Here is a 27,448-nt window from a genome sequence, read left to right as displayed (position 1 = left end):
GGAATAAATCAGCGAGCAGAAAATTTTTTACAGCACCAAACATATTCTTCTGCAATGCATTAAGTGTGCAAAGATGTAAGCAATTCCCATGAAAGCAGAAGGGAAACCCATGTAAAGTAAACAGGTGGAGGAGAGAACTATCCAAACAGAAGTGACTGAGTCTTATTTTCTTGGAGGGCAGGGGAGGGGGGTTGAATGGAAGTACGTGCTAAATGACAAGAACTAGAGGAGTTACTCATAAAGTTTGGTTGTTTGGTTTAGAAAGGCTCTCTGAGATGAAATGTTTTCCCATATTTTCATTTATGTTTTTGTTTTAACCAAAATAAAACAATGCATCCGAATGAGATAGCCATGAAGACTGCACTTGTTTTCTAGAAAGATTTGTACTTTCTGGAATATTCTGGAATAATCTGTCCCTGCAGTCGCTTTAGACTTTATTTTAGATTCACCATAAGACTCCTTGTTTACTTCAGAGCCGTTTGTAAACGTGCAACTGAGCTGGTTAACATTTGCCAGTAGAAAGGCGGAGCCCCCCTCCTTCTGTCCATTAACAAAAAAACGGGCTCTACGTGCAATACGTGCCTCGCGCAACTATTCACAACAATTGATTCATCAGCTGCGTCTTCCACCGTGTTTTTCTAGTTCTGCTCTGTGCTGACTGGATTTCAGTGTTGCGAGATTTACTCTAGGCGGCGTCTGTAAATTCGCTGTCCAGGACGGATTAATGTCCAACTATAAAATGATCAAGAGTTCAACTTATGAGAATGAGATTTGTGGGGCTCGTCGCTTGCCTCTCAGCCGTGGGGGAGGGTATCTCAAAGGGATAACAACGGTAACCAGGCAGGATACTGCGCTGAGGACGTGAGCTAAAACCTCATTGGCTAAGAAATCAGATGGACGGGGCTAGCGTGCGTAGGTATTTAAAGCTTTGTCCCATTGTTAGAGAGTGTGTTTCCCAGCTGATCCGACTCAGGAGCAGGAGAAGGACCATCTGTGACAGCCACCATCGCACTTCTTTCTTTTTGCTCTTTTTTTTCTTGTTCTTTTGGGAATAAGGCATTTGTTTTATAAATGTCTTTTTCTTCCAACCAAAAGGGCAGGAGCTCCCAGAGGCTGTCCTGGAGCAACCTGCTGCAGAAGCTGACTGAGCTGAAGGGGCTCAATCAGAGGCCCTCAGCAGGTCAGTACTGCAGGAGTGAAACCGGTGAGTATGTTTAGTTTTCTTTATTATTTTCTGGAAAAACACAAAAGCAGCAAAATGAAAACCTTTTGCATCTTTAAAATTTTTTATTTCAGACTTGAACTATTCTGCATATAAATGCAAAGCAAACTGCTCCTTGGGGTCAATAAAAATAAAGTTGATCTAATCTATTTTTATCTTTGTTCCAGGATCTGTGGCAGACCTATCCCTGTCGGAGTCCGACAGTAGCTTCTTCTGTTACCCCCTCGAGGAGACCTTGGCTGCAGAGGTGGTGGGCACAATCACACGAAGCCTTAATAATGCGTCACCCATCCTGTGCTGCTCCAAACTCATCCAACCCGACCGTCTAATGTACAACATCAGCCGAGAGCTGCTCCATCTGGCAGTCAATGAGCCCTGCGGACTGAGGGGGGCCATGATCGACCTGTGTGTGGAAAGGGGGGATCAGGGATTGTTGTGCACTGTGGATCAAATAGCAGTAGATGCCAGCCTGGTCCCGACCTTCCATGTGACCCTGGTTCTGAGGCTCGAGTCCGGAGGACTGTGGCCCAGGGTGAAGAAGCTCTTCAAAGGTGGAAAGCCTCCGTCGGCAATGTCTCTGAGGCACCACAAAACCCTGAGGCTGAGCAGGAGTTTCAGGGCCATCAAGAGGAAACTGTACAGCTCAGAACTGCTGATTGAAGAATGCCGCTAACCCAAGAGCACTTATGTGCCTTTCTAGACGAACTGAACTGCTTTTAATCCACCTTTACTGCAGATTCACTTAAAAAGACCCAACAACTTTAATTGCACTGACATCAAGGTCCTAAAACAATTGTAATATGTGGTAAATCGAAGGACCAAACTATCTCATGGCAGCTACTCGCCTGATTGCAGGTGTCTGAACACGAGTCCTTTTTCTTTTATATGAATGTGGATTTCCACTTTTTAAAGGGAATGTGTCTTCTAGTATTACATATTACCTGCCTGAAACTGTTTTGTATCTTAAAAGATTATGAGAGAATAAATTATTTTCCTTTACTCTGTGATGCTTATTTCATTTCTTTGTTCACACTATTTTAATTCAGGATTTACTACATTATATTATAGGGTATTTCCAATGCTTAGTCTCCTTTGTTCCTTTCCGTCAGGTGGAAAAATCAGAAGCCTTCAAAATTCACTTAGCGTACATAATTTTGAAAGGGTTTCTGCAAATGTCAAGACTAAAGCACATTTTATATTTAAGAACTCACTTAGTACCCTATATTTACTTTGCAGAATACTTTTATTTATTGAAAAACTGAATAAATAAATGAAAACAAATAGGACCTAGCATTGCAGTTCTGGTCACACTTATGTCTTCATCTTAGTGTCCCAAGGATTACATTTGGGAGACTAAGAACATTATGATCTAAATTTATATAAATAAATCTGTCATACTATGGTGAATTTAAGCATACTCAAGTCTTAGAACCTAAAAGGACAATGATTTAATTTTATAAACCAAATATTTAAGACTGACAACCAATGAATGAAAAAAGTATATTTAAAACCCAATTTAATAAAATGCAGGTCCCAAGTTCTAAAACTTCAACTGTTCAAAATCTTCAAATGAGTGATCAATTTTTAAGGACTATTATGTATTTCACAAGTCCAGTGCCATTTTATGGGACAATCAAGTAACTTTTACCTTCAGCTCTTAATTTTTTTTTTTTAATCAAATGTGACTTAAAAACAAGTTGACTTTGTAATTTAACATCTTGTCTCTTTAAGAAGCTCCTGCTCTTTCAGAGACTCCAAAGTTCCTCCGTTGAGCCTTTAACATCGTTCTTAGAAACGTACTGAGAAGTAGTTTGCATGATGAGCTCAGCAGATGCGCAGTTTCACCAGGCGTTTGCTAACTACTGACGCCGCTGGACTTAAGCAATAAGAGGGGGAGTCGCGGGGAAATGGTGCTCTGTGAGACCGCAGCTCCAACGAAGAGCTGTGCGTGGAAGGCGAAGCTCAGTGAGAGCAAGCGTTTAGGTAACCCATAATGGTTGCCATGGGAGATTACAGAATTTCTACAAACATGCATGAAAGAGTCAAGCCAACTATCCAGGTATGTTTATGATGAGGGAATAACATTATAACATCAAGTAAAAAAAAAAAAAAATCTATTTTACATAATACCCACTAAAAAGTCTCATACATAGATTTTGTAAAAGAGAGTTTAAAAACAAGACACCAGTCAATCATTGGACAACTTTTATTCAAATAAATGTATAGAATTTTAGGTTGTTAATTTAATAAATATGCTTTCCTTTTATTTGTGCAACAATTGTTACTAGTTATGATCCAACAGGCTACAAGCAAATTCACAAAACAGTTTTGTAAATGACTACCATCCCCTGCACTGTTAAGTAAAATGAGTATTTACATCGGTAAGAACTATAAAAATGACAAAAACTTTTTATTCCTCACGAGTGGCTCAGACTGTCTTATCTGTGAAGAAAGACCTTCAGGTTTCTTCAGGAAAAATAAAAAATAAAAAGATCAGGACAGAGGAAGCTAATCTCAGCAGCCTTCTTTATCATTCAAACAGATAGCACGCTCAATTTCCGCCATGACGCCCGTCGGACTCTCACCACTGGTTGAGACAGGAGAGGAAGAAAATGTCAGCAGGCAGCTCGAAGCTTCTCGCAGCTCTACAGGAAGTGGATGTAGTGGCAGGGAGGCCCCTTAAAGAGGCGCCTCTGCACACAGAGTGTAAGGCTTGTTAATATTCTCTTGGTTTGCTGCAGAAATATGCTCCAATTAGAGTGGGCTCAGACACATTTCTTCCCAGTAGATTCAAGTACCGATGAACTATAAAAACAGAGACACCAGCAAGAGTTAGATAATTACCTTAAAATACTGATCTGGAATTTTGTGACAACAGCAATGACACACATAGGCAAAACAGCTACAAAAAACATAAATAAAATGCCTTTTTTTTCTTCCTACCACACTTTTTCCTTCCACTCTGCTTTCTATGAACATGCTTAGAGATAATATTAAAGGGTCAGTTTCCTACAATGACCTTTCAAGGCTTGCACTCCATGTGGAGGGTGTCAATGGACAACGGTCAAGGCAGCAGTCTTTACCATGATTATGTAGGTCTATAAAAATAGTGTTTTTATTTGTTTTAATAAAAAAAAAAAATCTAATTTCTCTTGCTGTAAGACAATTATCAAAATGAACAGAAAGAAATACTTTATATACATTAACATATGTGTTTAAAGAATCTAAATAAGTTTTACTTGTTTAGTTGTACTGTTAAGACAAATTCATTTTCAACGATATTCTATTTATTTAAAGGCAGCTTTAACAAGCAAACATCTGGAGTTTTATCCTTCAAATAGCAAGACGCTACTTTTAAAGTTTCATAGGTTTGTAAACTTATTACCTAAGTCAGAAGTCTGTTTTTCAGAACAAAAAACAAAACCCAACAATCACCGTTTTGCAAAAATGTGACCCTTGCTCAAGATCCATGAAAGTGACGTATCAGGTGACGTTTTTCCTCCAAAAAACAGAGCTGACCCTTCAGTATCAGGAGTCGGTTCCTGCTTGCAGCAGCATTAACACGTTAATAGAAAAAAAGCTGACTGAGGTGTTTCAGTTAATTATGGTGAATGAATAAAATAAGGAAAGGCAAATCAAAGAAGAAAAAGCTTCTGAGTAACAAGAAAGTGGGAGTAAAGTCTGAGTAAAATTAAAAGCTATTTCTTAGAAAAAAAATAATAATAATGTGAGTGAGCATACCCATGTGTGGGCAAGTCTCTCCTAGCCATCCAGTATGACCTGAATCTCAGATAGTCTGGAACAGCTAGGGGTCCCCATTCTCTGGGCCCTTTGGTACAACTCTGAGTCCCCAAAGTAACGAGCACGATACAGCAAGCCTTCCTCTGAAAGACAAAAACAGCATGTCAAAGGTCAAAGGTACAATACTTGGTCTAACAAACCAAGTGTCCAAACCTAGTATTTCAATATAGTCATATTCCAACAGGCTAACCTGGGGAATGTAAAAGACTTACTCTGCTGCTTCTCCTTCCAGCAGTTGTTTCTTAGGTTAGAGATATAGTCTTCTTCTACACTTCTTTCAACAGTCTTCAGGTTATTGCCTGTAAATTCTTCATTGAAACGGTCCCCCACAAAGAAAGGCACCTTTAGGTGTGGCGTATGCCTTTTGTGAATATGTCCGGCTGATCTGACAAACGGAAAGCAGGGAAGGTCAGACAGATGTTGAAACACTTTTGGCGTAACCACAATCCCCCTCCCCACCATACTTACGGACGATAGCTAAGGCTGTACGGAGGCTGCGTGACCATCAACTGACTGAGAGCAGAAACAACGATGAGAATTAAGATGGGCATGAGCTGGACCAGCAGAGCGAAGCCGCCCTGTTCAAAGAGAAAAAGAGATGCCGTTTAATGACAAAGTATACAATTATTCAAACTAGGCGTTGCTAAGGTATCGCAAATCCAGCTTACATCTCTCTGCTGTTCTCTTCTTTCTTGTCTATTCTGGTGTGCAAAATGCATTCTTCCATTCCTGTAAACATGGACGTTACCTGAGAAGAAAACAAACAAAAAAAAAGTTGTTGAACACAATCACGCGACAGACTGGCGACCTGTCCAGGGTGTACCCCGCCTCTCGCCCGGAACGTTAGCTGGAGATAGGCACCAGCACCCCTCCCAACCCCACTAGGGACAAGGTTGTTAGAAGATGGATGGACATAATCATTATCTGACTGAATAATATTAAATATTCCTTTAAAGAAATCTACAAATCTACAGGACTTCACTGCAACTTTTGGGATACTGATTTGAGTGAAATACTGCATTGCATATTTAGTATTTTGTTGTATATACAGAACACGCTGCACATTTATTCTGCATACAGCAGAACTGTAGGCCAACCAGTCATTATACTTTAAATATGTAACAAAACAGAATAGGCCTGTCATGATAAATTTTGCTTGACATAAAATTCTCCCACAAATTATTGAAATAGATGATAATATTGCTATTTTGAGACAATTTCAACTAACATAATGGTAATAGCATTATAATGCAAATATATCCTCTCAAAGATCAAGAAAACCATAATTTCTAAAACACATGACACAAGAACTGGAAGACATTTTTAATATCCAAAGGGTCTAAACAAACAACAAAACAAAAATGAAACTAAAATAAAAACCTACACACAACCGAAACAAGAAATAAAATAGATTATTAAGTCTCTGAAAACAAAATTTCCCTTAGAAAAACATTAATCGTTGGTCTCAGATGGGGAAAATAGGCAAAAGTGCCAGTTAGGATTTTTGTAAACAAAAAGTGCAAACTAACAACAGAACACTGCATATGAAAAACTCTGACTCACTACTCCTAGCAGGAGTCTCATGCTATCAGACCAGGTGCCTGATGCAAGAGTTCACAGCTAAGGCAACAAGAAGAGGAGTCAGTCAAGACTGATGCACCAGAGCGAAGCCTTTTATCACGTAGTCTGGTAGAAAGACAAACAGGAAGAGAATGGCGCAATTTGATTTGTCACTTATTGTGACAGGCTGAATCATGCAGCAAAGTTGTACCAAATCTCTGAGCTGTAATTATGTTACAAAATATTTTTTAAAAAAGTATTGCTTCAAAAAAATAAAAAATAAACAAACAGCAAGTCAAATGGTTCTAACTATCCTCGTTCGTCCAGAGAATGTTTGATAGTAAAAGCTAACAAAGCTCATTAAAAAGATAATGGTATAACGAACACTGACATCATTGCACTTTGTACTGAAGATGCCTCTTACTTTATCCTCTCACTAGAAGTCAAGCGATATGTTATCTCCCTTAAAAGGGGCCATCATACCAGTGACCATATGTAACTTTGTCAGACGTTAATGCTTTACTATAAAGATCAGGAAACAAACAGGAAATATAACCAGCAGTTCTCCAGCACTTCAGCAAGTTTGCTGCTATTTAACTAAAATCCTGAACTCCACTGACCGCAATAGGTTTGTTCAAATGCACTGATTTAAACCAATGTGATGATAGCTTTAGACACAGACTTTTTTTTTTTAAGAATGACACCTATAGTCTCACTTGATTTGATTTCACTTTGAAATATTTTGTGGTAGAGCGTCCAAATACAAAAACAACTTTGTAACTTAAAAACACCTGCTGCTTATTGCGGGGTAGAGTTTGACTGTGCAGCACAGCCATAACACCTGCACTTAGAGCTGTCATCATGTGTCATTAGTGAGTGTAAGCAAGTTCTTATTATGTACTAAGAGACGTCTAGTACCAAACGGATATCATTTTTACGAGGAAGAAACATGTTCAAAAATGTTTTTTTGTTTGTTTTTGGAACTGTTTAGTTGTAATACCCCACTGCCCAAGAACACAATAAATTTAGAAGCAGCCCTGTACATCCCTGGCATGTTTTTAATATAATTTTGCCTCCACTTACTTGTTGGGAAGCCTCCACCAAAGAACATGTTAAAAAGGTCCTCAGGAGAAATGTCTGCTTCAAAATCGTGATGATGTCTGTGTCTGCTTGGTTGTGTTCGCTCCTCCCCATACTGGTCATACTGTCTTCGTTTTTCAGCGTTACTTAGAACAGCGTAGGCGTTGCCAATGGCTGGAAGAGACACACAGAGGAGTTGTTAGTACAAGCTCCCAGAAACGGCACAGAAAAGACATGGAGACACGTAACTTACCTTTAAAAGCCTCCGTAGCTCCAGGCGCGTGATTTTTATCTGGGTGAAATTTCAGGGCGAGCTTCCTGTAGGCCTTCTTAAGGTCCTCCTCAGAAGCTGACTTTTCCACTCCCAGAATTTGGTAGTAATCTTTACAGCTCTTAATCCTGAATTAAACACAAAAGTCTCTGTTACGACATGAACGGAATTTACTTTGAAACAAACAAAAGAAAAGAAAGGAAAAGTGCAGGGGTCAGGGACAAAGCAGCTCAATTGACCAACTAAGGTGATGGAACCACAAGGGGTGTTGCAACTACTCGGAGATCACACTTCAGTTTCCATTGGAAAATCCATACTGGGATGTTGCAAAGAAGAATTTAGCTGACAGTAAAACCTATGATTCAGGAGGAGCAATCTGGCTGTCTTGACCTGGTCACTGAATAGATAATCTTTGACTTTGCACAGAGTAGAGCTGATTAAGGAAAAAAAACAAAACAATGATAATCATGTTCACAGGTAATTCATAGGTTTTTGTTGGGTGTGAATAGAAGCAAAGTCTCAGCTCAGTGTTAATTTCCATCATCTGCTCCTTTTATTTAGAAACATTTGAGAAGTTAAGACATTCCACTGCCTACAGGTAACAGATCAGGAAAACTTAAGTTATAACATAATGTTAAGTTACCGAAATAGATAGGACACGCTCAATATAATTTAGAGTCATCAAACATCGCCTTCTGTTGAATATCTTAACTGAATGAAATTTTGAAAAATGATTAGAGGTCTCTAACTTATCTATGTGAAGCTGACACCCCACCCAAAAATCCAGCAAATAGTCTGAGTGACTAGTGCTCTGTTTGTGCAGGTTTGTGCCGTTAAAATTTTTGCTTGTGCAGCTTGGTTTCTGAGATATTAAAAATGATTTTTTAGGTCATCCAGAGTTCACCATCCCCCCATCTTGCTCCAAAACAAACCAAAGTGGGCTACTTCGTTAGTGCTCCGTTTGTGCAGGTTTATGCTGTTAAGATTTTCGTTTGTGCAGCTTTTGTTTTTGAGATATTAAAAGTTAGAATTTTGGCCGATGACGTCACCAGCCCCCCATCAAAGTGTACTATTTTGTTAGTGCTCCGTGCAGGTTTGTGCGTTAAAACTACTGCAGCAAAGTTGTTTTCAAGTTGGATATTGGATACTAATGCTCCGCGCAGTGAGCAGCACCTGCCTGAAGGTTGATCCGATTTATGAATGCTAATTTCAGCCAGCTGTTCTCTACCGCTCCCTCCTCAAGCGCTCGGAGGTTCACTTAGGGACTGTCAACAAATTTTCGAACCAAACACTCCTAAGAAACAAATGTAAATAGATATCTTGCCTTGTGACCAACTGACACAAAATTCATCCTGTTACACAAGACGCACTGTTCTCTAGAGAATTTTTAAGTCATACTCAATATTTGTAATAATTGTAATATTAAAAAGTATATATTTTTTATATTTTTTTTCTTAACAAACCTGCACAAACGGAACACTAACCACTCAGACTATTTGCTGGATTTTTTGATGTGGGTGGGGTGTCAGCTTCACTCCGCTCTCAAAGCTCAGTCCTCCAGTTCTCCAACTGTTAAACGCATCCTGAGTCCAAAACAAAAATGTGTCCCAGTACCAACAAACCTTAATTTAATTTCCCTTTGGGATTAAAAAAGTATTTTAGAATTTAATTAAAACCACAATTTGGGTCTCCTCTGTCCTGTAAATGTCAAGATTGACTTCTTTTTTTTTAAAACTTACAGACAGATCTTTCTTAAATGATATTCGTGATATTTTGTGCTTTAGGATCGCAACCGTTCACATGTTTCAGAGTAAACTGAAGAACTAAATCATCCCATATTTAAAACTTTTAAAACACACCAAGTCTAATTTGGGAAACTGTGGCTGAGCGGTAGAGTGTTACAATTGGAAGGTTGGGGTTTGATTCCAGATTCCTCTCATCATATGTCCATGTGCCCCTGGACAAGGAACTTAACCCCAAGATGCCTACTGATCTGCCTATTTGTGTAAAAATGTGTGTTTGTGTGGGAATGGGTGAATATGCCTGTAGTGTAAAGCGCATAGAGAGGTCGGTATGAATGGAAAAGGCGCTATATAAATTCTGTCCATTTTTATTCTACATACATGATAGTGCAATCATTAGTGGGCAATCCTGGTCTCCAGGGCTGGTGTCCTGCAACTCTTAGATGTCTCCCTGGTCCAACACACTTGAATCCAATAGCTGAATCACCTCCTAAGTGCAGTCAAGTTCTCCAGAGTCCTGCTAATGACCTCATTATTTAACTCAGGTGTGTTGAAGTAGAGAAACCGGCCCTCGAGGCCTGGAGTTGCCCTCCTCTGAATACTTGTTCGGATGAAAAGTTTGACCTGAATCACAACTCTTTTGATAAAAATATCGCTAATATACCAGGAAATGAAGTTCAGCATTGTAAATCACTAACACGAGAATAAACACTGCAAATATGTCAACATACGTGTTAACATATGACCAGACCGCTTGTGGTTAAGATAATAACACGCATCGGAAAGAAAAATAAATGTGCTCTCACTTTCTGACCGCCTCCAGCTGCTCTGCTGTGTAAGATTTATCGGACTCCGAGGGGCCCTGAGACGCATTAGCTCCGTCTCTCTCGCCGCGGTGTCTCAGGCCGGGTCCGCCTCCGTTTACAGCACTGCCGTTCTCGTCTGGAGGCTTCCCATTCTGCGCTAATGACTCCAACAGGTCTGCAAGAGGGCGCACATTACCAATTTGCTGCCGTTTTAAGTTGCTTGCCTTTTGAGTTAATCCGCTGCTTTAGAACGCTAACATTTAGCATCGCTACCGTTACAGAGAACTTCAGCACCAGCAGTGAGTAAGTTAAGCTCGATTTAAGGTTACAAACAAGTAAAAATATTAAATAAACAATTGGTGGTAGCTTTAAAAAAACTACAAGTACCAGTTACGGCCTGTATCTATTAATGACAGCTATGTTAGCATTAGCTTGTTCGGTCTGCCAGCTCTGGCCCTCCACATTAGATAGCGTCGCAAACAGGAGTTTATTCGACTTACTTTTAGCCTTATCTGTCGGAAATAGGCGCTGAGCCTTCTCCAGAAACTTTCTGGCTTTGTCCGGCTGATTATTACCGATTGCATTTAATGCTATTTTAATGCAACGTTCCGCTTCGTCCTTGTTTGAGTCCATCGCGACACAGCGGAAATGTTTACTTGCCCCGGGACGCAAGGAAATGACGTCGACTCACCTTCGGTCTGGGAAAATAGACGTAACAAAACGTTGTTTATTCCATACTGAAGTGTTTTTTAGTTAGATAATAATAAAAAAACCCCAATTAACTAACGCATGAATTAATTTAATGCATTAATAAATAAAGCATTTTTTTTTACGAAATTCTAGCTGAATTTCTTATCAAAATAACACTTATCAAAATAAGTGTTCATAAGTTCATAAGATTGAGTCATGTACACCTTGGAGTTAAGGGTGATCAAATTAGCTGCAGCAAAATGAACTATCAAAACAACTGTTGAAATGACAATGGAGTTTGTAATGAAAAGTTTTTTAAAAGGACAAAAGGTTTAATCACTGATGCCCGTGTCACAATTTTTTTCCATCTTTTAATATGGTGAATGTGGATATTTTCTATTTCTTGCACTGTTTTACAAGAAACAGATAAATTGAGCAGATAAAATCTTATATAGGCATATGCGAATTTTAAAGGAAAAAATACAATTGAAATTCAAATATACATTGGGCTATTTATATTTATTTCTAAAGAATTGTTGATCATAAATTAGAGTTGAAGTCTCTTTAATTTAACAACGTAAGACTATTTTACCAGGAATAACACGCGCGCTGTTTTCCTTTTTTGCTCATCGTTCACACTCCAGTCCAGTAGGTGGCGTTAAAAGCGCCAAAAGGTGACTTTCAAACAAGAAGTTAGTGTGGATCTGAAGCATGTTTTCCAAGCTCCCGAGACTCTGATGCAGTTCTTATTGTGAGTTTTCAATGTTTCATAGTCTCGCACTTTTCTCGGAAACATGTCTTTAACCGCGAAATGCTGCAGGTCAGTCATGGCTTTCAGACCAAATATATTTTATCCGAGGAGATCCTGCGTGCTGTTTTCAACTAGCGTTAGTCCGGCTGACGAAGGGACAGCGGGGTCGGGGTCGCAGAAACGACGGAGAAGACGGCAGAAGAAAGCGGCCTGGACCGACGACCTGTCCTGGGAGGAGAGGCTGGCCGATGCGGTCACTCCTCTCTGGAGGCTGAGCTATGAGGAGCAGCTGGAGCTCAAGCAGAACAATCATCGGAGGATCCTGTCTGAACTCTCAGGATCTCTTTCACCTGATCCCAGGTCAGGTTTACCAGCACCTGCCTCAGCTAAACTCAACTTCCCTGTCCTGCCTGTTCTGCCCTCCCCAGTCAGGGATGGCTACCGCAACAAATCCACGTTTTCAGTCAACAGAGGAGTGGATGGGAATCCAAAAACAGTTGGATTTTACCTAGGGACGGCCAGTCGGGGAAACATTGTCTGTGTGAACGGAGATCACCTGCTCAACATGCCGGAGAAGCACACACTAGTAGCCAGATGTTACCAGGACTTCATCCGCCAGTCCTCTCTGGAGCCCTGCCTGCTGTTCCACACCGGGGGTCACTGGAGAGAGGTCACCGTGAGGACCAATGCGCAGGGACACACCATGGCTATAGTGTATTTCCACCCACAGATGATGACCGCAGAAGAAATGGCTGTTCATAAGGCTGAGCTGGTGGAGTATTTCTCAAGGGGTCCTGGGTCAGCCTGTCAGCTAGACTCCCTGTTCTTCCAGGAAAGCACCATGACTCGCTGCACGCATGAGGAATCCCCGTACCAGCTGCTGCACGGTCAGCCATATTTGTATGAGGAGGTGAGATATTCTGGATTTACCCAGAATCTGGAAGTTTACTGCTCAAACTCTGCAGTTCCTTTCAGAAGTATCCATAACCCTTGAACTTTCCACATGTTGGCACGTCTACAACACCCAACTAAAACATGTTTTAATGGGAGTTTATATAAGTTTTACATAATGGTGAAGTGATAGGAAAACAACTCCTGGTCAAACTGTTATAGAGAAGGAAATACTTGAGAAAATCACTAAATAAGTTTTCCTGAGCAGCCTGAATATGTTCATAATGCAGTATACTCAGATTTTCTTATCCCTTAAAACTTAAATATGTACAGTCAGTTTTTTTTACTTTGTCATTTTGCATAGTTGTACAAAATGCTCAAGGCACAAAATTAAAGATGTTTCTTATTAAATTAAGTACAAGATGAGTGTGCTTCAACCACAAATGGACATCATCTCGTCTTATCATTACATCAGCATCCTTGCTAGCTGATTTGGCAGGTGTCTATACTGTATAACCAATTACACACTGGTGGACTTTGAACTGGGCAATAAATCCATTATAACATTTTATTGAGGGAACAGAAAATTCTTATATCAGGTTTCAAAATTCAACAGTAGCTACTGCAGAAAACTTAAGACTCTGTACGTTTAGATTGCAGGTCCATTTTCGACTCAGGTTCTCTTATACTTATTAAACACTGAAGAGAAAGTATTGTCCGATCTGATGTGTTTCTGTTCTTGTATGTATTTTGCAGGTCCTGGGCTTCAAGTTCCGCATATCTGCCGATGCTTTCTTCCAGGTGAACCAGGCAGCTGCTCAGGTGCTGTATAACACGGTCAGAGACCTGTGTGTCCCAGGAGCAGCACAGTCAAAAACAGGAAGTACTCTGCTCGACGTGTGCTGCGGCACAGGCGCCATCGGCATTATCTCTTCTCCCAGAGTGGACAGGGTTATCGGTGTTGAGATCATAGAGCAGGCGGTGAGAGATGCCGCACACAACGCCGCTCTCAATAACGTAGAAAACTGTGAGTTTCTCCCTGGTAAAGCGGAGGTGGTGCTCCCTGCTCTCATGTCTCAGTTGAGCTCTGCACCCGGAGTCCTTACCGCTGTGGTGAATCCGTCTCGAGCGGGCCTCCATCCCAAAGTAGTCAGAGCGCTGAGAAACCAAGAGGCTATCCGCAGACTGGTCTATGTGTCCTGTAAGCCGGACGGAGAGGCGATGAGGAACTTCAAGGAGCTTTGCTGTGCTCCTAATCAAGAAAAGAAGCTCACAGGAGACGCTTTTTCTCCCACTCTGGCTGTCCCTGTGGACATGTTCCCACATACTCCTCATTGTGAACTGGTGCTTCTGTTTGAGAGGTAGCGCGTGTCATTTTTTCGTACTTCCTTTCTTAACTAGCCTGACTGGATTAATGGTAGATTATGGCAGATGAATTTATTGTTACATTATTTTAATATGTATGTTTTCAGAACTCTGTGGTGATATAAAGATGCTTTAAATTATGTTTTTAAATGAACATGTTGCTCAATGATCAATGAACAAACATTGAGCAAACATGATAATGTTTGCTCAATGTTTGTTCATTGATTTGGTTTTATTGCACATGTAAGCAAAGACAAGTACGGTGGATTTCCTTCTTTTTATTTCCAGCCCGAGCTTCAAAACTGGCAGATATCAAATAAAAATGAATATATTGTTTAGGTTTTTCATCTCATATTTGTGATATAACTTGCAATGTTAATATTCATGTTGTCTCAGCTAATATTCAGGCTAACAACATGTGAGTTTTTATCCTTGATTTAAAGGAACTCCGTGTTTCAGTTGTTTAATAGTTTTCTGGAAGGTTGTTCCAGAATTGTGGTTGATAGAAACTGAATGCTGCTTCTCCATACTTGGTTATGTTCATGCAACCAACAGTAATGGCGTTAACAAATCTTAAAGCTGATTTAGCTCTTAATGTCTTGTTTTTCTTTAGCCTCACTAATGCAGCATTAGCAGCAAATATGCAATAAAGGGAATAAAATGGCATTAAACCCTGTTTCAGTCTGCTCCAGACAGGCAGTACCCACATTTATACAATAGAGGGTGCCATTACCTCTTCTCCAGATTCTTTTAGTCACAAGACTCGCATAAATCATCTGATTTATGATTATGAGCTCATCCCACTTATTCCAGTTCACTAAAGGTCAGAACACAAGCAGGGTACAGTAGGAGGGCAACAGGTGTTCTCCAGAGGTTACCTTCGTTTATCTGAGGTCATGTTTCTGAACTAAAGTTGCCTTGTTTTGCTGGATGAACGTTTTCAGTGTCAGCATATGGAAAAAGGACACGGAAAGGGACTTTTTGAAGTTTGCATAAGCACTGGCAGAGTAAAGGTTCAGAATAAGTCAAGGCCTAGAGAATCTTTGTAAGGTTTAGCATTTATGGATATATTTCTTTGCATTTTTTAAAGTTGCATCATGCAAGGCAATGTGTATTTTTTTTTTCTTGGTTGCAAGGTTTACACAAACTATTTTAAGTTCAACTGGAAGGTAAACCGAATGGAACCAAAATAACACGTTTTCCACATTCCCCATGTATCCCAGCAAAACATTTCTGAACTTTATATTGGGAAAAAAAAAGCCAAATTGATCTGTGAACAGGGATAAATTGCACAGGTATAATGTCATGCAACAGAACTCATTGCTGGATGACATCATGGTGTGAAATGGAAGACCTTTGTTTGCAACCTCTTGCAATGATTAATCCTGACAACATCAGCCGGAGATGCTCGAGAAGATTGGGTAAGAGCTCCAGGTTATATAAAGATTTAGTTGGAGGAAAAAAAAAAAGTTAAACATTGGTGAAACAAACAGCCAATAGAATGCTGATACCTGCTGACATATTTCTCCAGCAGGATGTTGGTTTAAAACCACCTCAGGGCAAGAGACGAGTTGCATCTATTACTGTTGCCTACATCTGTCCTGGTGCAAGAAGAACAAGCGGTAAGAAGTTTCTCCAATCGCAATCATGTTAACAGCAATTTCCGTTGTTCTAGTAACTGCTCTGAAATATGTATCTTATCAATGAACTTGAGTCTGAATGTTTATTTTCTCCGTCGCTCATTATCGTCCAACCTTTCTGGAAAGAAAACAATAATATAACATTGTGGCAAAAGACATTTATCAGAATCTGTTATTGCTGTGGCATATTCTCACCCTGAACCTGTTGGGGAAATCTTAAATATTAATTTACTGATTGAAACACTGAATGTAGAGGCATTTAGTGTTTAACTGTGGCCTCATCTGCTTCTTTTACCTTTTTTTTTTTTTTTAGCAGTGAGATGAAGCCATTGCGGTTTAATGCAATACTTCAGTCTCTTGGTCAACCCCTTTTGACTCCTCTCTTACAAATCGTATCTGGCCTTGAACAGTTTATGGTGAAATTATGGTCTTTTCTCTTCTGGATTATGCCTGCAGCTTAGAAAAGCAGCTGTAATGTTATCAGAATGTTTCTCAACATTTAGTGTTTTTTTTTTTAAGGTTTCTTCAGTTACTATTAAATCAGATGTTATTGGTTAGCACTTACTAGAGTTTTCTAGATGCTGACAGATTTCAATAGATTTTTTGGCTTTTATGCTTTTTTTTTTTTAAAGTCATTTTTTTTCCAGGTGTTTCAATATTTACTCCCTGTACCGTCATGTCATAACAGATCACTTCATACATGGACTAATTTGTGTTTATTCCATTTATGGACTGCTTTAGTTTTCACATCCATCTAATGTGAATTCCAATGGAAATGTTAAAAGTGTATTTACTGGGGAAAAACTTTGACATGTACAGTGCTTGTTTTCCGTTTTGTGTTGATCTTAAGGAAAACATCCTGTTTAAGTAAGACAAATGCGTGTTGGTCTTCATAAGGCAAGAAAAAAACGACAACGTTTTAAATGATCAAGCCATGAATTTCTATTTCCCTCTTGAATAAATGTGACCCACTTCTTATTAGCCACTTTTCTGTGTGGGGAAAAAACAAGAGAACATAACATTCAAGTAACAGGTGGGAGGATGGTCTACACCATTTTTACACATTTTTGTTTGATGTGCCAATAAATATAAAATATATATTTCCTGAGTTGACAACTAGTGCAAAAAATTACAAAAATATAAGGAAAGAGTCAAGTAAAATTGGTGAATTATAATAAAAAAAAAAACATCACAGCAACACTGGCAAAAATGACGTAAAAATCTACTTATAAGCGATGGAGAAGTCATTTATAATAATCGGGCAGAAAAACATTGACTGCAACGAGAACGTTCCTGTTGACGGCTGGTAGTCCAGCTGCAGCTGCCCGCTGTGGGCGCTGCAGGGTACATGAGCGCAGCTGCCAGCCGCCGTGCCTTCCTCTCTGTCTGTCCGTCCGTCCGCATCACGCTGCGCAGCGCATCAGACGGAATAACACCGTCCCCTTGTTCTGTTCGCGCTGTGCTTCCCCGCTGCAGAAACATGACCGAAACCAGGATTCATCGCGCCGACAAGCAGCAGAACGGAGACGCCATGGCGGAAACGTCGACCGTGGACGATGTTTTTGACGACACCTACAGAGAAAAAGAGGGGAAGAAGCCGCCCAGGATCCTGGTGTGGAGAAACATCATCCTGATGGGTTTGCTGCATGTCGGAGCGCTTTATGGACTGGTTCTAATCCCTTCCGCATCGTGGTTAACTCTTGGATGGAGTGAGTATTTGCTGATTTTTGTCTGAATAGAATGCGTTGATGCTGTGTGAGCACTGCGAACCACAGAGCATACTGCCTGAGGGGATCAAGCCTGTGGGAATAATGGAGAATGAGTCACTCTGGCCTAATTTTAATGAGAGGGCCTGTATGAAGGTTTTCAACCCACTGATTATCTATCTATCTATCTATCTATCTATCTATCTATCTATCTATCTATCTATCTATCTATCTATCTATCTATCTATCTATCTATCTATCTATCTATCTATCTATCTATCTATCTATCTATCTATCTATCTATCTATCTATCTATCTAATCAATTTAATTTTCAGTCAGATGACACCTTCAAATGGCACCTTGAGTAAATAAAGCTAATATAATCTATTTCCAAATATAAAGGCAATCACCTTTGCACCTCATGATGTTACAGCTAGTTGTGTTGTTTTTGGAGGGGCTTCTTTGGAAAGTTTTCTAAGGTGTGACCAAATAATCTCGGGGTGACACACCTAAACTCAAGGCCAGAACTGATTTTCTGGACTTTAATAAAGCTGTTATAGGGGGGGAAAGGGCAGAGTTAGAAATGGGTGATAGAAATTGGCATCCGATGCAGGACATTAAAGTGAAAATGGAATAAAGGTTGCAACCGATTGAACCATACTCTCTCCTGTCTTAAATTAATTTAAAAAAATAATATCTATACGGAAGACTGTGGTTGAATGACTAGAGATAGATCTTTATTGTTTTGACTGAATTTTGGCTTGGTGCATAGAAACTAAACTGAATCATTGTAGATTTTTGGAGGCCTAACCAAAAACATTCAGGATACATTTTGGGCCTCTAGGAAGTGGACTCTCCTTTGCTTGAGCCTGTAAACTGTGAGACACAGTTTACCTAAGAATAACTTTCATTTATAGCATGCCTCTGGATCAGCAATAGATCTTAAGAACAATACATGCTGACATCTTTGTGTCTGACAGATGAATTTAGCATGCTATCAATTAAATGTAGGTCTGGACTTTGACTGGGGCATTCCAGAACATGAATATTACTTGATCTGAACCAGCTTATTGTCGATCTGACTGTGTGTGGGGTCGAGGTCCTGCTGGAAGGTGCGCCACCGTCCCAGTTTAAAGTGTTTTTCTACAGCCTGTAGCTTTTTTTCCCCTGGTTTTTAAACATACTCTATTCAACTCTGGAAAGCTTCCCTATCCCTTGTGAAGAAGCATCGACATAGCACTGCTAGTGGGGATTGTATGTTTCCTTCCTTTGTAGCATACACCCATGACCATGAAGCAGCACTGGGCAACCACGCACTCACACATCCATGACTGACCAACCAATGGTATTTGCACCATTGACTTGGATGAATTTTGTTCAGTTTTCAGCACACTGGCCTGCAAAACAATTTTCCAAAATGCTTGAGACTGTGATACATTTCAGAAAAATCTGTATATTTGTGGCTTTGGGGTGAAGACACCAAATTTGCATCTAAGTTTCTTCCTCATTTGAGCCCAAGTTGTAATATCTTCTATTTTTTCAAAGCTAAAGAAATATTTCAGACAAAAGTTTCTCAAGGTTGGCATAAGAAAATTCATACAGGGTACACCGGATGATTGAAAAATCTTCACTGCACAAACCTTAAAGATTCCCTTCACATTTTCTATAGCAGTCCAATCCCCATGCTTCTGGAATGTCTCGAATTAGAAATATTTTAATTTCTGTCGTCCAAATAGTTTGCTGATTAATTTGTGACCTATATATGTGGACTGTTGTGGCGTGACTCAAGTCCCCCAACAATCTCTACTCTGTTTCTAGTCTGGCTCTGCATTTTTTTTTTTTTTTTGCTGGCTTTTCTGGGCTTAGCTGCATATTATTTCACAGGAGAAGACAAAGCACAATCACTTCCACTCAAGACATCCCATTGTGAGACTCATGGCACTGCCTCAGAATGCTCGTTGCCAGTCAGCCCCCAGATCTCAGATCCTGGCTAGTCCTGTCTAGGCCTCACAGAGACATGCATTCACCAGTTTTCCAACAGCCAAAGTGTGAGGGCTGACCTGCACACTCCCAATGTTTCTCTAAAGAAGCAGAGGGTTATGAAAATGAACATGGTAGCCTAGTGAGTCAGGTCTCATGGGTGTAAAATTCATCTGAAGTGGAGACAGTTTCCCTGTAAGATACCTCTCTCTTTCTTCCAGCTGCTGTGTGCTACATGATAAGCGCTCTTGGTGTGACTGCTGGTGCACACAGATTGTGGAGCCATAGGTCCTATAAGGCTTCTGTTCCCCTGCGAGTCTTCCTCGCTCTTGGCAACTCCATGGCATTTCAGGTAAAACACGCAAACATGTAAACATAGAACATTCAACCGTGGTTGCAAGTCTTTGCAAAAGACTTGTTTTTGTTTTTACCCCTTAAACCTTTTCACATTTGCCAAGTTACAACTTCAATGTATTTGATTGGAACAATGTGTGATAGAGCAAAACAGCAAAACAAATTAGAACATAATTGTGAAGTGTCAAATTTCTCTTGATCTAGAGACTGACTGTGTTATAAATTTTATTTTTTCAAAAAAAAGCTCAGGCTGTATCAAAGAGGATATGGATAAGTCTTTCTCAGATTCTCAAGTGGTTGTAGGTTTGAACTTTGAATCAACCATTCCAGGAGCTGGCTGTGCTTTTGCACTAAAACATCCCATTGACTATTTTTAGTTTTTCCTCCCTGGAAGGCTGGAAGGTGAACCTCGACCTTTTGCTGCTCCTAACAGGTTTTGTTCCATGATTGCTCTGTATTTAGCTCCATTAATATTCCCATCAACTCTGCTGAAGAAAAGCATTTCATTGCCTGCACCGCTTTTCATGGTGAGGGAGCTTTTTTTTCCCCCAACAAAGTCAGTTTTTCATCCCATATAACAATTTGCATGTAAGCCAAGCAGGTTTGTTCTTTTCTGTCCAAAACATCCATATTTTTGCTGTGTCCCATACATGGCTTGTAGGCAAACCTTTCACAGGACTTCTTGTAATCTTTGTTCAACACTGTATTCTTCTCGCCACTCCACTCCATTAAGGCCTACTTTATGGAGTGCACAACTAAGACCGTCCTGTCAACAGTTTTTCAATTTCTTCAGCTTCTCCAGAGTTAAAATGATTAATGCACTCCTTGCGCTGCCTATCTATTAAGGTGGACAGCCATATCTTGGTAGGTTTGTATATTCGTTACATGTTTGATGACAGTTTGAACAGTTTTCTGCTTCAGGCTCCTCTTCTTCATCAGCGATCTCTCTGTGCTCCTTGGTTTTTAAAAAGCCGTTTGACCTTTAATACTGTCTAAATAACCACTGGCGCATTTTATTTATACTGAAATGAAATTACATAAGTGGATTCTGTTTACTAATTAACTTCTGTAGACAAGGGGTTACATTGGAGTTTATTTAGGTGTATCAGAGCAAGTAGGGCTGAAGAAAATTGTGGGCGTCACTTTTGAATTTCCCTTTTTCATTCTCTTCACAATTATTATCTACTTTGTTGGTATGTCACGTAAAATTTCAATAAAATACGTTCAGGTGAGCATAACAAAATGCAATAAAAAGATCAAAGGGTGTGAATAGTTTTACAAGGTGCTATACAGTTTAACTCGTCTGCCATAAAAAATGTTCTGAAACAGCTTTATCATGAAGGAAAAAGTCCGTGGTTTTCTAAGCGTTTAGTATTATCCATGGAAGACATGGAAGGACACTGCATTTGTTGTAGCATCAATATTTCAGTAAAAGTTCTTGCCCTGTGTAAACCCTCATGAATCTGGTGGTCTGAGATCTCCGTGTGTATCTGTCAGTGATTTTCACAGTCGCTTTTTTTTCTCAATGTAAAGAATGACATATATGAGTGGGCCAGGGACCACCGTGTCCACCACAAGTACTCAGAGACAGACGCAGACCCTCACAACGCCAAGCGGGGTTTCTTCTTCTCCCACATCGGTTGGCTGCTGGTTCGCAAACATCCCGATGTCATCGAAAAGGGACAGAAACTGGAGCTGGGAGACCTGAGGGCGGACAGAGTGGTGATGTTCCAGAGAAGGTGAGGAAAAATTCAACTGTTGCGACATGCAGCCCCCTGCCAGCAGGAGGCAATACTTGGTAATGCTTTTAATCCACTACAACCATTAGCGATAAAGATGTATCGTACATTTATGCAATGCAGTATGATGTTGCAGTATGATGTTACGAATGATGTTGTAATTCATGTGACAACTCTTTGTCTGGGTAAAGTGACCAATGTGATAATAGTGTTATTATGACAACATTGTTTCCACTGACTGGACATTTGTCCTCATCCTTGGTCAGTTGGAAGCAATCCCACAATTTCAGTAGTTTTTCAGCAATAGCATAGTAGTATAAATGTTGTTCCAGCCACTGTCTCGGGTGGCTCTTATACTGTGGACTAGTCTTGCAGTAGATACTTTTGTGGGCATATAAAATTTTTCTGCTCTTATGATACTTAATAGCTTCACATTGTTCCAGATTTGCATTTTTTCGACATGCTTATGTGACGCTTTGTGACTTTTGATGTTATCTCTTTGCTCTCCTTTAGGAACTACAAGCTGTCTGTTGTGCTGCTCTGCTTCCTTGTCCCCACGTTGGTGCCCTGGTACTTCTGGGGCGAATCCTTGGCTGTGGCTTATTTTGTTCCTGGACTTCTGAGATACACTGTGGTGCTCAATGCAAGCTGGCTGGTGAACAGCGCTGCACACATGTGGGGCAACAGACCATATGACAAGACCATAAATCCAAGGGAAAATCCACTTGTAGCCATTAGTGCCATAGGTGAGCATTCATTAATTATTTTTAGCTTTTCAGTAATGATTTTGTGTCTTGATGCGGCTGAAACACTTTTAGGTTGTCTTTCAAAGTCACCCAGGCTGGGGCTCTGCCAAAAGCGTTTGCATGTTGTCATTTGCAAAAGCAGAAGCTTTTCTTTTTAGCTGTAGCTGAACCAGCTATTGAGCTCAAATGCGCAGGAATCTTCCTAGAGAATTTATTAATAAAAAGACTTTAACCCCTTTTCAATTGAAAAGTTCTTTGTGTCAGGATTTTTTGACTCTTAAGATATTTACATTTGAAGGAAAGACACTGTCAATGGTGAATTTTCAATAGTGAATCTACATTTGAAAAAGAAAAGCATGAAGATGTTTCAGTAGTCCAATCAGAGACTAAACTTCAACCCGAGTGAAATGCTGTGATGTGACCTTCGCAGTGTTGTGCAGAAACAAAAGTTAGCAGGCCTCAATGAACTGAACCAACAGACAAAATTCCTCAACAACAATGTGAAAGACCAATAAAGTCAGCAGTTTTTGCTGCTAAGAGTGGTTCTGCAAGCTAGTTAATGGGTTTTTACACAGCTCTTTCATTTTGTCCTCATCTGTCCTTATCAATAACACCAGTGGAGTGGGCTATGCATTTCTGTACATTTGACGTTTGTAAAACTTGGTAAAGACCAGATTGTTTTCTTTATTATGTTCTAATATGTAAAGACCTTGGATTTAAATGGGGTATATTTTTATTATAGTTTTTCTTAAAAATAAGAGCTAGAAGCTCCTGCATCACAACGACAAACTAAAGTGAGCACAATGTGACGATAAAGGATAAAGGACGGCAGAAGCACTAATTGAAATATTTATATGCAGATGTGCAACTGTGAGATTAATCACAAAAGTATTTTCACTTCTGACAGAGTTACCAAGTCATCAAAGTGACCATCTGACTTCACATTTATCTCTCATCACGCTGGAGGAATCTTTGCTGGGAGGGTCACAGATTAACTCTGAGATAGTCTAAATCTGATGTAATATGTGAAATTAGATTTGGGAGGCTTGTGAACATCGTTATAAAACAGTCCACCATTTTTGGCTTTCCAGATTCTAACTTAACTCTCTGAATTGCTTCAAATCATGCGCCACATGGTGCATTTTACCCTTTCTTATTATTATTATTATTTTTTTTACAAATAAATTGCATTGTTCTTGACCTTATTTTAACCTAAATTGTTTGCTAATAGACAATGATTCATACAACAAATTAGCTGAACATATCAAATAGACTCAGGAGACAATAGACCATTATAAACAGGAATATCTATCCTCTGATGTTTTTAAAATCCTTCAATTGGATTAAGCTGCACAGCTTCAGGTCCTTTTTTAAAGGCGTACTCAAGGCGTTGTACAAAAAGACCTTTTTCCAAGTTCTTCACCGACTGAAAGATCTGTGGGGAGCACATCCTTTAGGTAATGTACAGGAAACTGGATAGAGTGGCAATAAACCAATTAGCTGAATGAAACCTCTAGCATCAAATTTAGTCGTCTACAGCATTAAAAGATTGAGCTATTATATGATATCATTTGTGTTTTCTCCCAGGCGAGGGCTTCCACAACTACCACCACACATTTCCCTTCGACTACGCTACAAGTGAGTTCGGCTGCAAGATCAACATCACCACCGCCTTCATCAACCTCATGTGCGTCTTGGGTCTGGCCAACGACCGCAAGAGGGTTTCCAGAGACATGATCGCCGCTCGCATTCAGCGAACAGGTGACAGCAGCTACAAAAGTGGCTGAGTACCGGGGTGAAGCCGCGCTGCAAACTCCCAGAGTGAGCCGACACGACGGACCGAGACAGAACGTAGCAACAAGTGCAGCAGCAATTTCGCTGGTGGCAATTACCATGCTTCTTTGTGAGACTAATATCGGCTTCAAAGAGCTGTTTCCTTTAAAAGTTGTGAACCTCTTTTAAGTTTTGAAGTGTCTTCACCAAGTGTTTTTTGCAACTAGTAGAGATTTGACCACATGTGCAAAACAGCTTTTTCATTATAATATTAAAGTGTCATTAAGAGAATGGATGTATTATTATTTTGTTTTTGGACCAGATGAAAAACAATATAAACAAAAATATATAAATATAAAATGTGTGTAAGTTATGTCTATAGGCAGTAATTAATTACAGAATGATTTTCTGCACATTATATTTCTACATTTACTTGCTGGTTATTAATTGTCTTTGGCACTTTGGAAGCTTTATTAAAACCTTTATGGTTTCTCTGCAAGCAAGAGTGAAGTCACTTTGCTTTAAGTCAGTGGTGCTTTGGTGCGCCCGAGAAGATGTGGATTTTTAGCCTGTTTTTTTCCCCGCTTAGTTTTAATTTGCTTTTGGTGATTTAGTCTGACTAACCAATAGGCTGACATGTTAAAAATTAAAGTCAGCTCAACCAGGCCTCCATTTGGCTGTTGCTTACTGTGGCCATAGAAGAAGACCGTTCCAAAGTACCATGTGGGGATGCTTTGACATCCATAGTGTCAATTTTTCTTCTCATTAAGGAATACGTTAGCTGACGTGACTCATTTTTGCTCTCAGTTAGATAAAAAGCCACATCAGACTACATATTTAACTCTCCCCTGAGAAGTGGACCTTTCTCTTACATTACCAGAAAATACTCTTTCAGTTATTAATGTTCCCCATCTCAGTCAGATATTCCAATGAGACATGGATGAGATGATTTATTCTTTTTCTCATATGTTAGAGTATGGAAATGTTTGGCCCAAATGCCTTATGAAGGTTGTGCACCTCCTTAAAGCTCATAGTGAATTATACAAATAAAGCAGGACCAATTATTAAGTGTTTGGTTTCTTTAAGCTTTTATTCTGCAATTATATCCCCTGTCAGCCTAGTTTGTTTAACGTGATAGACAATGAATAATTAAAATAATCTATTTAAACTTTTCTTTCACCAAACAAGAATTTGCCCGAGAAACAAATAAAACTTTTTATGACATTTTTGAAAGTACCATTGTAATTTTTGTCAAATTTTCTCTATAACAAAGCAACACTTGTATTGTGTTGGGAAATGGCACTTTTATTTCAAATGAATGTTTTGTATCTACTGTATGTAAGGTAAATAAACCAAACTTTTATGCAGCAAAATTGTACTTGTTTTTTAATGAGCCTATGTATTATTTTTTTTTTTTTATATTCTGAACAGGAAAAATATTTATACACCCACTCCATTTCTCGGAAGCCACAGATTAAAAGTGAGTATGTAAAGGACCCGGATTCCTGCATGATGGAGATGACGGCAGAAGCTCAAGCGTGAGACAAAAGAGAGAGTGAGGAAGTGTGTGTGAGGACTGGGACGCTAGCCTCACACACACACAGCGAAGGGCATACAAAAAAACCCATCCTATCACCTGATCCACATGAGCGTCATGCACATGGCCACAAAGCCAGCAAAAGTTTGATGCACACAGTTATGTTTTGACCCCCCAAAAAAGCCATTTGTTCAATATAAAGAGGGGGAAAAAAGAAAAAGTTGAATAATTATAATGAAGATTAAAAAAAAAAAAAAACTCATTCAAGTGTGCTCAATTGTCCATAAATTAAGGTAACCATTTCTCAGTGTGGGAGGTGAAGGAGTTTGAATCTGCTTGTCACCTTGCATCAGCTCTGTTTGAGTACTCTCCGGCACCAAATCCTCTCCAGTTCTCGGTATTTAAGCCTGATTTGCTCAGAGGTGGGCAGAGGTGGAAGATAATTCCCTTGCTGGGGTCAGCAAAGAGGCTTTGGGGTTTGCTATCAAGACTGTCCAAACATCTGAAGAATTTTTAATCTTGCTCCATTTGTTTTGGGACTTTATGGCAAGTGGGCAGTACTGCACAGTCCATCCTCCCTATGGTGTGAGAAAGCAACCCAGCCTGTTTGCTTTTTGCAACAGTTTGGTCTGCCAGTTTGTGTTTGTGTAGCTGTAAATGGCAGCTACCAGCCTGAGTCTCGTCCAAATCCACTATAAGTGGAGTCACCACTGCTGACCTCTGTCACCCCGACAGTGACATCAACCCCTCCGCTCATTGGCTGCTGAATGTCATACCACCCTTTTCATGCCATGCAATACCACTGGCAATTCCCTCAGGCAGACAGTTTCAGAGGGATACTGGTGAACTTGTGTAAGAAGGTTTGCCAACTAATACCTGTCAATGTGAGGACTCTAACTCACAGCAGAATTTGAACTGCAGTTTTACAATATAGATGTAAAATAGAGTCCTGATACTACTATTACTACCACTAAAAATAGTAATAGATATCACTGCTTCCTTCAAGAAGGTCCTGAGTTTAAATTCTGGTGTAAGGCTTTTCTACATGGAGTTTTTATCTTCTCCCTGTGTGTGCATGGGCTCTCTCTGGCTTACTCCCACAATCCAAAAACGTGACTGTTGGGTTAATTGGCCTGTATAAATTGTCCTTTGGTGCAAGTGTGTGCGTTGTTGTCTGTCCTGTGTGTCTCTTTGTTGCCCTGTGATTGACTGACAACCTGTCCGGCATGTACCCTGCCTCTTGCCCAGTAACCTCTGGAAATAGGCACCAGCTCCCCTTACGACCCTGCAAGCACAAGCATGTTTAGATAATGGATGGAAGGATACACTATTATTATTGTTCCATTCATCCACTGGGTGTACCCTGCAGGGGTTTGAGCGGGGCTGGTGCCTATCTCCAGTGGTCATCAGGCAATCATTGGGATACGCCGTGGACAGGTCATCAGTCCATCACAGGGCAAATAAAAACAATTATAAACAAAGTCATGTTGTTAATAATTCTAATTATTTATTCAATAGAGGGGGGGAAAAAATAGTTTTTTAATTTTTGCCAAAAACACCGGTGCCAAAGTAAGTGGCATCCCTAAGAATTCACATAGAATAAGTGTGTCTTCTTAAATTATGTAGAATAGTCTGTAAACTTTTACTGGTAACATCTTCTCTTTTCCCGGAGTGTAAATATGATGTGACACGGAGGCGTTTTGTTTTATCTAATCTTCAAAATGGAAAAGAGAAAAGATCAATAGTTGCTTGCCTAAACTTGTCCTTATCCAAGGTCAGTGAATTCAAAATTT

At 39.8% G+C, this 27,448-nt stretch overlaps 4 protein-coding genes across 6 annotated transcripts; 3 read left to right on the top strand and 1 right to left on the bottom strand.

The window, feature by feature from the left end:
* Positions 1-519: 519 nt before the first annotated feature.
* Positions 520-2,221, top strand: LOC116712690 (DNA damage-inducible transcript 4 protein-like). 2 transcript variants are annotated; one of them, XM_032552506.1, is made up of 2 exons: positions 520-1,180; positions 1,390-2,221. In XM_032552506.1, the coding sequence occupies exons 1-2, from the start codon at positions 1,072-1,074 to the stop codon at positions 1,893-1,895; spliced, it is 615 nt and encodes a 204-aa protein (XP_032408397.1). In that variant the 5' UTR covers positions 520-1,071; the 3' UTR covers positions 1,896-2,221. The 2 variants fall into 2 exon arrangements, with proteins under 2 accessions (XP_032408397.1, XP_032408396.1); XM_032552505.1 differs by having other exon boundaries at positions 568-1,204.
* A 1,189-nt stretch (positions 2,222-3,410) lies between these two features.
* On the bottom strand, positions 3,411-11,147 carry dnajb12a (DnaJ heat shock protein family (Hsp40) member B12a). The gene is made up of 9 exons (XM_032553173.1): positions 10,983-11,147; positions 10,483-10,657; positions 7,917-8,062; positions 7,667-7,837; positions 5,692-5,771; positions 5,492-5,601; positions 5,236-5,408; positions 4,964-5,106; positions 3,411-4,027 (listed from the first exon to the last, which is right to left on the bottom strand). Exons 1-8 carry the CDS (start codon positions 11,113-11,115, stop codon positions 4,985-4,987), a joined length of 1,110 nt encoding a protein of 369 aa, XP_032409064.1. The 5' UTR covers positions 11,116-11,147; the 3' UTR covers positions 3,411-4,027; positions 4,964-4,984.
* Positions 11,148-11,258: 111 nt separating this feature from the next.
* On the top strand, positions 11,259-14,774 carry trmt2b (tRNA methyltransferase 2B). Of its 2 annotated transcripts, none has more exons than XM_032553171.1 (2): positions 11,259-12,599; positions 13,571-14,517. In XM_032553171.1, exons 1-2 carry the CDS (start codon positions 11,967-11,969, stop codon positions 14,177-14,179), a joined length of 1,242 nt encoding a protein of 413 aa, XP_032409062.1. In that variant the 5' UTR covers positions 11,259-11,966; the 3' UTR covers positions 14,180-14,517. The 2 variants fall into 2 exon arrangements, with proteins under 2 accessions (XP_032409062.1, XP_032409061.1); XM_032553170.1 differs by having other exon boundaries at positions 11,542-12,833; positions 13,571-14,774.
* Positions 14,775-15,315: 541 nt separating this feature from the next.
* scdb (stearoyl-CoA desaturase b) lies at positions 15,316-25,485 on the top strand. Its single transcript, XM_032553172.1, has 7 exons — positions 15,316-15,600; positions 15,711-15,801; positions 17,296-17,528; positions 19,728-19,858; positions 21,394-21,599; positions 22,113-22,345; positions 23,933-25,485. The coding sequence occupies exons 1-7, from the start codon at positions 15,480-15,482 to the stop codon at positions 24,130-24,132; spliced, it is 1,215 nt and encodes a 404-aa protein (XP_032409063.1). The 5' UTR covers positions 15,316-15,479; the 3' UTR covers positions 24,133-25,485.
* The last annotated feature ends 1,963 nt before the right edge of the window (positions 25,486-27,448 follow it).

The sequence above is a fragment of the Xiphophorus hellerii genome, chromosome 22, assembly GCF_003331165.1.
Source record: "Xiphophorus hellerii strain 12219 chromosome 22, Xiphophorus_hellerii-4.1, whole genome shotgun sequence".
Lineage (NCBI taxonomy): Eukaryota > Metazoa > Chordata > Actinopteri > Cyprinodontiformes > Poeciliidae > Xiphophorus > Xiphophorus hellerii.
This window is presented reverse-complemented; position numbering and strand designations above follow the sequence as displayed.